This window comes from Helianthus annuus, chromosome 1 (assembly GCF_002127325.2).
Source record: "Helianthus annuus cultivar XRQ/B chromosome 1, HanXRQr2.0-SUNRISE, whole genome shotgun sequence".
Lineage (NCBI taxonomy): Eukaryota > Viridiplantae > Streptophyta > Magnoliopsida > Asterales > Asteraceae > Helianthus > Helianthus annuus.
Window position 1 is genome coordinate 139346494 of NC_035433.2, and position 10450 is coordinate 139356943.

General features: G+C 39.0%; 2 protein-coding genes across 2 annotated transcripts; both read left to right on the forward strand.

Annotated features, from left to right (window-relative positions):
- Positions 1-3342: 3342 nt before the first annotated feature.
- Positions 3343-4316, forward strand: LOC118491590 (FBD-associated F-box protein At2g26860-like). Its single transcript, XM_035989479.1, has one exon. The coding sequence runs from the start codon at positions 3402-3404 to the stop codon at positions 4314-4316; it is 915 nt and encodes a 304-aa protein (XP_035845372.1). The 5' UTR covers positions 3343-3401.
- An 85-nt stretch (positions 4317-4401) lies between these two features.
- LOC110932706 (F-box/FBD/LRR-repeat protein At3g26920) lies at positions 4402-5290 on the forward strand. The gene is made up of 3 exons (XM_035989483.1): positions 4402-4449; positions 4752-4898; positions 5012-5290. The coding sequence occupies exons 1-3, from the start codon at positions 4402-4404 to the stop codon at positions 5288-5290; spliced, it is 474 nt and encodes a 157-aa protein (XP_035845376.1).
- The last annotated feature ends 5160 nt before the right edge of the window (positions 5291-10450 follow it).

The window sequence follows — 10450 nt, forward strand, 5'->3', positions numbered from 1 at the left end:
CATCAATAAGTGATTATATCACATAGGGCTTGTTTTCAAATCAAAATAAGTGAGTATCTCACAGCTTATACGGTCAAACAGATGATAATCGGTATACTCACCGGTAAGATGAACTCTCGTGCATACCTTGATACGGGAATGTGTCGTGATGTGGATGAACACCGGTCGGTAAGTATAAATCATACCTTAACGTATCCCCTCGCCATGATTACATCTGATAAGTTGAGCTTAAGTGGACAACAATACCGATAATTGTTATAGGATGCTTATTTTAATGTTAACTAACTGAACAACAAGAGTGTTTTGACATGACCGTACACTGATATGATTCTCTTACCCTCGAAACTCGCAAAAAGAATGTCTGTATATATTTATTTACTGCTTAACTTTTATTGTTTTATTTTTAAACAGTTTCGTCGTTTGGTGCATATCAGCACGACATTAGCGGTGATGTCGTTTGATAACACTCAAAGGATATTAAAATTGTTGTCTTTTAAGTTATTCAAAAATACCAAAAAGATTTTAGGAGAGTTTTAATATAAACTTTATAAAAGCCAAAAAGATTTTCTTTCTACTTTATTTTCGATCGTACGATGTTGGAGCTCGAGTCTTCGTTACCTGAAACCTGAACGAAAACCGAATTGACTAAATCTTCATAAACGGTCGAAATTTGCAAGTTTTGAAAGTTAAATCTAAAATTGAGAAATTTATTAAACTTTCAAACTGTCGGACGGTGTTTGATAGCGACATGGTCGTGTGTCATTTGTTTATGCTAACTATTCCAAGCAGTTGTTCTCATTACGCGTTTAGATTTCTTGCATGTGCAGATTCTAAAGGCTAGGAGAACATGGTCGATGACAAGCTTTGGAATGAAGACACGACGTGAAGGCACTCAAGTGATGATAATGATCGAGTTGCCGCTGGCCATCATCAACACCTCAAGGATCTCACTTCATAAAGATCAAGCTTTTCACGAGCATAACTCAAGGGGGAGCTTATGTTAAGGGGGAGTTTGTCAACACACTTCTTACATGATACGGGTAGTTTGTTGATACACTCTCTGCTTTCAAGACGTGAAGACCTTGAAGATCCTCCGACATTGAAGACTTGAAAGGACATCAGAGTCTTGAAGACATGAAGATCAAGGATGATCAAGGTCAAGACAAATCTGCAAACATCGAAGATCGAGACAAAGCTACAGCCAAGGGGGAGTTTGTTGGTGCACTTGTGTCTGTACTTTGTCTGTATTCGGTCACGTTATAAACGATGTCCTTGTTAGTCATGTAAGTTTGACCAAGTCAACTGTCCTCCTAGTTTGACTTGGCCAAACAGTTAGAATTATGGTTGTAATTGTCTGTCTCGAAGGATAAGAGATCGAAGGATGATTTAGATCCTTCGATCTGCTCGAAAGATATGCTTCGATGGATGCAGATGGACCTCGAAGGATATACCATCCTTCGAGGTATGCATGAATCCTTCGATGGCTTCAACATCGATAGATGGTCCTTCGAGACATCTATCGGATCCTTCGGTCAGACCTGCTGTGTATGGGTATATAAACCCATGCACTGTGTTCATTTCAAAAAGACACACAGACAGATGCACACATAGAGAGATAGAAAGTTGAGAGCATTCTGTCCGAAACACACACACACCTTGAGAGTTTGCAAAACTGATTTGTAAACATTGTGCTTGTAACCGGAACCTTCATTCGTATTAATACAAGTGGTGTTAATCGGTGAACCTTTGTGTGTTTGTGTTTATACTTGTTTCATCTCGGTTTGCTTGCTAGCTTGGATTCCGCACTCGCTAGTGGGTTTGTATAACAAGGTTTAGGTTCGTCATCCTCCGAGAGGGACCTACAGTTCAGCGATCCATGTATTGTTGTATATAGATCATATATTATTGTTATTTTTGCAAATACGTGAATGGCTTACAAAATTCAGAAAGAAGTGTTGGCTTGGTTAGTGTTTTGGATAAACAGGTTCAGGACACAAATGGGTTGACAAGTTAATGACATGATCATAATTAAAAAAACATGTCATCTTTACTCCAGCTGCTATTGCCACTCCGCCGACATGGCAATGTCAACCCCACCCCAACCACCACCACTGCTGCCACCGCCCCACCCGACAACAGATGCTCACACTGCCGCACTAGCCAACAACCGCCACCGTTGTCTCTGGCCACCGACCACCACTGCTCGTTGGGGGTGACGGTGGTGGCAGCATAGATGTAACAAGCTGATGAGAAAACTATCACAGATGGGGCATTCATCAGATTTTTCAGCAACGTGGAGGTTCTGTTAAGCATCAACAGAAGATAAATGAACAAAGTGAAAAGGTTTGGGGCCAGAAAATAAAAGCGAGAAGGAGAATCAAGAACAATATAATTTTAATCATACATATGTAAAGTTTAGTACATACCAATCAACTTAAGAATCAATGGTCATGACATTCACTATGGATGTATTGTACGTTAAAAACAAGGGTGAATGACATTAATATCAATGGATGAGCAAAAGTTGTGGCACATATGCTGAATGAATTAAAAGATTTGACTTTTTAAGGGGTACGTTTTGGAGCTGAGGGTCTCTCTGAAAACAACATCTCTATCCCTAGAGATAGAGGCAAGGTCTGTCTATTGTTGTAATTTTTAAGGGCACTTGAAAAACAATCATGGATTAAAACATTGACTTTATAAGGATACTGGAAGAAACTAGACAGTCACCCAAAGTGAATATAAATAATTATGGATTAAAACATACATAAAACCTCCAAATCTATTGTAACAAAAAAACACAAGATGATCCGTTTTGACCCATTATCCAATCCACCCATTTAGCCAACTTCGTAATCAACTACCCAATTCTTATAAGTTTTAACCAGTTTTTTAATTGGTTTTTTCAAACTGCTTCAAGTTCTAAAGCAGTTTCAAATAACAAGACTACTAACTCGTGCAAAACCAATATGTTGGGTCGGGCCCAAAACCACCCAGTTTTTTTCGCACATGTAGTCTTTAACAATTAAGACTCAGGTCTCTGGCTGTCTCTTAGCTGGTAATATTTTCATGAATATCAAAAGAAAACATGATTCATGTATCAAATCATATTATTTACACATGTAGTCTTTAACAGTTAAGATTCAGCTGTCTCTTAGCTGGTAATATTTTCATTAATATCTAAAGAAAACATGATTCATGTATCAAATCATATTACAATCATATTACATCATATTACAATAATCACAAAACCTCCAATTATCAAAGACCCCCAATTCTGCATAGCATTTCAATATCAATTCTATCAGAACCTTACCTGTTAATCATTTCTTCATCAAACTATGAGTTTACGTTCGAAAAAAGTTGTAATCAAGAGACCTGAATCACCTAACCTTGATAAAATGGATTTCATAAGCAGGCTGCATGACTCACTGCTGCTTCAAATCCTCTCACTTCTCCCCGAATCTGATGCAACTCGAACGCGCATTTTGTCCAACAGATGGAAGAACCTCTGGTCGTTGCTTCCGATTCTTCATTTCGTCATGCCGTTCTGTTGGACGTTCGAAGAAGCCAACAGGTTTCATGACCGCGTTGATCAAACCCTAGCTCTTCGTGGTTGTATGCCGATCAAAAGGTTTTATCTTTACTGTTCTAAGTACTGTAATTATGATCGTGTTCGTGATTGCATTCGTAATGTTGTGAAGTGTAAAGTTCAAGACCTCGAGATTAGGTTTCCTGATGATAACTTTAGGTTTAAGTTTTGCTGGGATTTGTTTAAGACTTGTGGGTCTCTAGTTCGATTAACTTTGCGAGGTGAGTTTTTGTTAAGTGTGCCTGATGATGTTGATGTGCTGTTTCCATGTTTGAAGACGGTTAATCTTGTATCTATTAAGTATTCTTGCGATGAGTGTTTTAAGAATCTGATTTCTGGGTGTCCGGTTTTGGAAGAATTGTATGTGGAGAGACAGATCATAGGTGAGGTTGATAACATGGAGAGTTGTATGGTTATTTCACCGTCTTTGAAGAAGCTAGGGTTGTCATTTGCACTGAGTGGTAGAGGGGATTTTAGGGTTGTGATCGATGCGCCTAGACTGGAACACCTTAGTGTTGTGGATGTAATGTCGACAAGATACTCGTTGTTGACAAAACCTTTGTCGCTTACTGAGGCTCACTTGAAGGTACGGAATGGTGTAGTTGAAGCTGTTGCTTCGCTCGTGACATGCATCTCGAATGTCAAAGTATTGATGTTAAATGATTTGGCTTTGGTGGTATGTCTATTCATTAATCTTCAAAGTTTGATCCTTTTAAGGTTTTAAATTGTAACAGCTAATTGCATTAAAAAATAAATTGACTTACACCGCGCATTTAAGTTATGTCAAAATATGCTATTGTTAAGTTTCAATGATATATGAAACGGTCAAAGAAAACCTTCGAGGGGGTGGCACAGTGGTAAGCGCTTGATTCCCTCTAGTAGAGGTCTCAGGTTTAGATCTAGCTTCCACTGGTTTTCTGCCTTCAACCCCTTGAAGGCGGCTTGTCCGACTCAAGTTGCGTTTTACTTGGTCCCATTGGGTGGTTAACCGGTTATTAGTGGCGTACCATGAGTTTTTTATGTACCGGGGTCTCACAGTACCAAAAAAAATAGTCAAAAGAAACTTTTGATGTAAGCAATCATAAATAGTGAAATAAAGTTTGGAAAAAGGTGTGAACTTTGGATTCAGATGATGATTGCTATTGTTTGGTTTATGCAGACTTTCAGCTATATCTATGATTTTGACATGCCTGTGTTCCCTAACCTGACTGATATTTTTATTGGGCTCGATGTTTTTCGGGGCTGGAGTATGCTGCCAACCTTCTTTGACAAAATGCCTAATCTTGAGCATATTACCTTTTTGGATGTAAGTTTTTGTACTACTATTTACTATGATCTTTAATGTAGTCATCTCAATTGTTGTCAATTTTGAGGTTAAATGTAAGTATGTAATGTTTTTTTTTTTGTGTTCATCTTTAGGGGTTTCTACCTTTCCCTCATGCACAGCATACCTTTACCATGGGGTGGAACCCGCCAGTGGAGGTACCTCCTTGTTTGCGCTTCAAGATGAAGAAAATTATAATTGTGAATCGGGAAACTATAACACCAGAAGAGCTTAAGTTAATAAAGTATCTGTTGAAACGTGCGAATCATTTGGAGATTTTGACAATAAATGCTCATAAAATCGATCCAAAGAGACGGGAACAGGTATTGAAGTTCTACCGTGCCTCCAAATCATGTCGGATTGAATTCGTTTGAAATGATGGTAACTCTCAGAGAATTCGCGTCTGAAAACAATTTCAGGGAACGTTTTGTGGGCATCAATACCCTCAACAATATTGGAAAGAAGCCGTAGGACGATCATCTGCAATTGTCTTGTTAATTTATTAAGTAAAATCTTTCTTGAGAGATCTAACCCACCAACCATACCATTATCAACCTCTTAATTAGGTGTTATCTCCCTAAGAGTGATGGGATGAATTAGATCAAGTCCTCGTACTTCAAACATACTATCTTCCTCCACGAGGCAAGAATTGCTGAATTGCCAAACCCGAAATTCCGAACCATAACCTCTAACCCTCTTTTAAGCAACTAGCATGTTTAGTTACTACATAGACATAAAAAACATGAATATTTGAGTTAACAAATGTTTTTAAAAGTTTAGAAAACTCACTTTCAACTTGGTGATTAATTACTTAAAGTCATCTTTAGTTAAAGACTCAACAAGGGTTTGTTTCTCCTAAGTGACTAAAAGAACTTAGCCCCTCCTGGCTTTAAAGATAGACATTTAACAAACTTAAACAATTAAGAATAAACATTACAAGATTTGAAAATGTGATTAATGTTAGCGGAAGTCGGTGTTACTGTAGGTCCCTTTTGTCGGAGGATGACGAACCTAAACCTTGTTATACTAACCCACTAGCGAGTGCGGAATCCAAGCTAGCAAGCAAACCGAGATTAAGCAAGTATAAACACAAACACACACGGGTTCACCGATTAACACAACTTGTATTAATGCAAATGAAGGTTTCTGTTACAAGCACAATGTTTACAAATCTAACATGTAAACTCTCAAAGTGTGTGTGTGAGTTCCGGACAGAATGCTCTCAAGAAGACTCTCTCTTTCGGTGTGTGAATCTGTCTAAGTGTCTGTCTCAACTCAACACATTGCATGGGTATTTATACCCATACACAGCAGGTCTTGCTCGAAGGATTCGATAGATGGTCCGAAGGATCATCTATCGATGACAAGATGTTCGAATGATCAGCAATGACCTCGAAGGATGATCCTTCGAGGTCTAACAATCGAAGCATATCTTTCGAGTACCTCGAAGGATCAACAGTATCCTTCGAGGAGCTATCCTTCGAGACAGACAACTACTTTCTAACTGTTTGACCAAGTCAAACCGGAGGATGGTTGACTTGGTCAACTTACAGACTTAGAACATCGTTTATACAGACCGAATACAGACAAAGTACAGACACAAGTGCACCAACAAACTCCCCCTTGGCTGTAGCTTTGTCTTTATCTTCTATAGTTGTAGACTCGTCTCGAACTTCGACGGTCTTTGGTCTTCGAGTTCCCAAAACTCTGATGTCCTTTCAAGTCTTCAATGTCGGAGGATCTTCAAAGTCTTCACGTATTGAAAGCAGAGAGTGTATCAACAAACTACCCGTATCATGTAGGAAGTGTGTTGACAAACTCCCCCTTGGCATAAGCTCCCCCTTGAGTTATGCTCGTGAATTACTTTAACTTTATGAAGTGAGATCCTTGTGGTGTTGATGATGGCCAGCGGCAACTCGATCATCTTCATCAGTTGAGTGCCTTCACGTCGTGTCTTCATTCCAGAGCTTGTCATCGACCATGTTCTCCTAGCCTTTAGAATCTGCACATGCAAGAAATCTAAACGCGTAATGAGAACAACTGCTTGGAATATAGCATAAACAAATGACACACGTATGACCATGTCATAAACAAACACCGTCCGACAGTTTGAAAGTTTAATAAATTTTTCAATTTTAGATTTAACTTTCAAAACTTGCTAATTTTGACCGTTTATGAAGATTTAGTCAGTTCGGTTTTCAGTCAGGTTTTAGGTAACGAAGACTCGAGCTCCAACATCGTACGATCGAAAATAAAGCAGAAATAAAATCTTTTTGGCTTTTATAAAGTTTATATTAAAACACGCCTAAAATCTTTTTGGTATTTTTGAAAATAAAAGACAACAATTTAAAATCTTTTGAGTGTTATCAAACGACATCACCGCTAATGTCGTGCTGATATGCACCAAACGACGAAACTGTTTAAAAGAAAACAATAAAGGTTAAGCAGTAAATATATACAAACATTCTTTTTGCGAGTTTCGAGGGTAAGAGAATCATATCAGTGTATGGTCATGCCAAAACACTCTTGTTGTTCAGTTAATTAACATTAAGATAAGCATCCTATAACAATTATCGGCATTGTTGTCCACTTAAGCTCAACTTATCAGATGTAATCATGGCGAGGGGATACATTAAGGTATGATTTATACTTACCGACCGGTGTTCATCCACATCACGACACATTCCCGTATCAAGGTATGCACGAGAGTTCATCTTACCGGTGAGTATACCGATTATCATCTGTTTGACCATATAAATTGTGAGATACTCACTTATTTTGATTTGAAAACAAGCCCTATGTGATATAATCACTTATTGATGAGGAACTTGATTTTCGTATGCATGAGGGCACAGGTGCAAGTCCGTGAACAGGTCAGTACTTTCGTACAGCAGAGAGACGAACTTGACACCCGGATAAATGTGATATTTTATCACTTATTTGATTTGGACATGTGATTGTTTATCACTTATTGAGGTCGAATGCAGTATGTAATATGTACACGTATGTATAGTATCATGGAAGATCTAGACTTGCGTCCCCGTTATTTTTCGGTAAAGATACAACCATGATACCCAGATGATAAGCAGCATAAAGACCGAATATCTCAGAACCTCGGCAATCTATCAAACGAAATTTCGGTACTAAGACCATATGCCAATGAATGATTCCCACCTGGTCTTCAGTCGATTTAGATTTATATCACCCTGCACACTTTAAAATGATTGTGAGCCGACCGATACATCTTATATAGAGCTGCTTATCGTTTTTCATTTAAGGTTTAAAGAGGTTTGGATAGACCACTGATGTACTATCATTTTCTCTTTTGCTCGCCAGGAAACTCATTTTTGTTTTTCTATTGTTTTTGTGTTTTTGAAATTTTTCGATGTTTTTGGATTTTCTGATTTTTGGATTTACTCCCCCTAAAATCAATAAACTAAGATAAATTTAAAAGACACAAAGATATTTACAAAAATGATTTTCCGATGTTGGTTTTACTCTTGCTTGACCTTAATGCCGTTTACCAATAATAAAAAGTCAAATCTTGATTTGTCAAATGCTTTGGTAAATAAGTCGGCACGTTGGTCATCGGTGTGGACCTTAACAACATCGATTAGCCTTTTCTCAAAGCAATCACGTATGAAGTGATATTTGATTTCGATGTGTTTGGTCTTTGAGTGCTGCACAGGATTTCTAGTGATATCTAAAGCAGCAGAATTATCAACGTAAATAGGAGTAGTTAGGAATTCAAAACCGTAGTCCCGCATTTGTTTTTGAATCCAAAGAACTTGGGAGCAACAACTTGAGGCAGCAATGTATTCAGCTTCGCATGTTGATGTAGCGACACACGTCTGCTTCTTGCACTGCCATGTGACTAGGCGATTTCCTAAGAACTGACATCCAGCCGTTGTGGATTTACCGTCGATTTTGCATCCGCCAAAATCAGAATCACTGAAAGCTACCAATTCAAAGTTATTATCCCTAGGGTACCACAGACCGGTGTCAGGGTACGCCTTCAAATAACGAAAAATCCTTTTAACAGCAGCAAGATGTGAGGCCTTCGGGTTAACTTGATATCTGGCAAGCAGGCATGTTGGGTACATTATGTCTGGCCTTGATGCTGTGAGGTACATAAGAGATCCGATCATAGCGCGATAGTTTGAGGGACTAACAGCTTCTCCCTTCAAATCTGGAGTAATTCCGTGATTAGTTGGCAATGGGGTACCAATGGGCGTTGCATCAGACATCTGGAACCGGCTCAAGATGTCGCCAACATATTTAGTCTGATGGATGAATATCCCAGACTCTGTTTGTTGTACTTGTAGGCCCAAGAAGAAGGTCATTTCCCCCATAGCACTCATCTCGAATTTATCCTGCATTATCCGCTCGAATTCCCTACACAAGACATCATTAGTAGAACCAAAAATAATATCATCAACGTATACCTGTACCAGAAGAAGATCTCCATCTTGTTCTTTGATGAAAAGAGTACAGTCGATAAGACCTCTACGAAAACCGTTCTCCAGCAGATAGTGAGATAAGGTTGCATACCAAGCTCGCGGTGCTTGATGAAGACCATAAAGAGCTTTGTTGAGCAACCAAACCCGATCGGGATGGATAGGATCTTCAAAACCTGGAGGCTGTTCGACGTATACCTCTTCTTCAACCACACCATGTAAAAATGCACTTTTCACGTCCATCTGATAAACCTTGAATCCTTTGAAGGATGCATAGGCTAGAAAGATTCGAATTGCTTCGAGACGTGCCACTGGTGCATAGACTTCGTTGTAGTCGATCCCTTCAATCTGACGAAAACCTTGAACGACTAAACGTGCTTTGTTTCGGATAACAACTCCGCGGTCATCCTTTTTGCATTTGAAAACCCAACGGGTACCAATCTTCTTGTATCCAGCAGGTTTCTCTACGAGTTTCCAGACACCCAGCTTCTGGAATTGTTGCAGCTCTTCCTGCATTGCTTCAACCCAAGCATTATCTTTCAAGGCTTCTTTCCACGTTCTTGGCTCTTCTTGTGAGACATAACACGCGAAGGACCAATCGTTTTGTTGCCCGGATTCTCGAATAGCCGCATACAAGCCTGCATTGTTGTTGTTTCGCAACATGTTTCTTGTTTGAACGCCACTTTGCACATTTCCAATGATGTTTTGTTGAGGATGGGTATTATGAATCCTTGTTTCTGGATTATCTGGAACTGGAACATTTATACCCAGGTTGTTGAGATTAAGATCAACAACCAAATCAAGGCCCGGAATTGACGAAGAGGATGATGCAGTAGCCTCAGCTGTTCTATGGGCATCCACTGGAGGAGTACCCTCTGAAGTACCATGAACTGCTGTTGTAGGAGCTTCCTGATCTGCATCTAGAAATTCATCATCCTCTGAAGATTCGTTCAATTCATTTGCATCATGAAAATCCTCATTGTTGAGAGTATTATTGTTCACTGAAGAAGATGGTTCTTGATTAACAAGAATTGGACGTACCACCGGTGAAACTGTTGCATTGTCACTCTCGAAAAA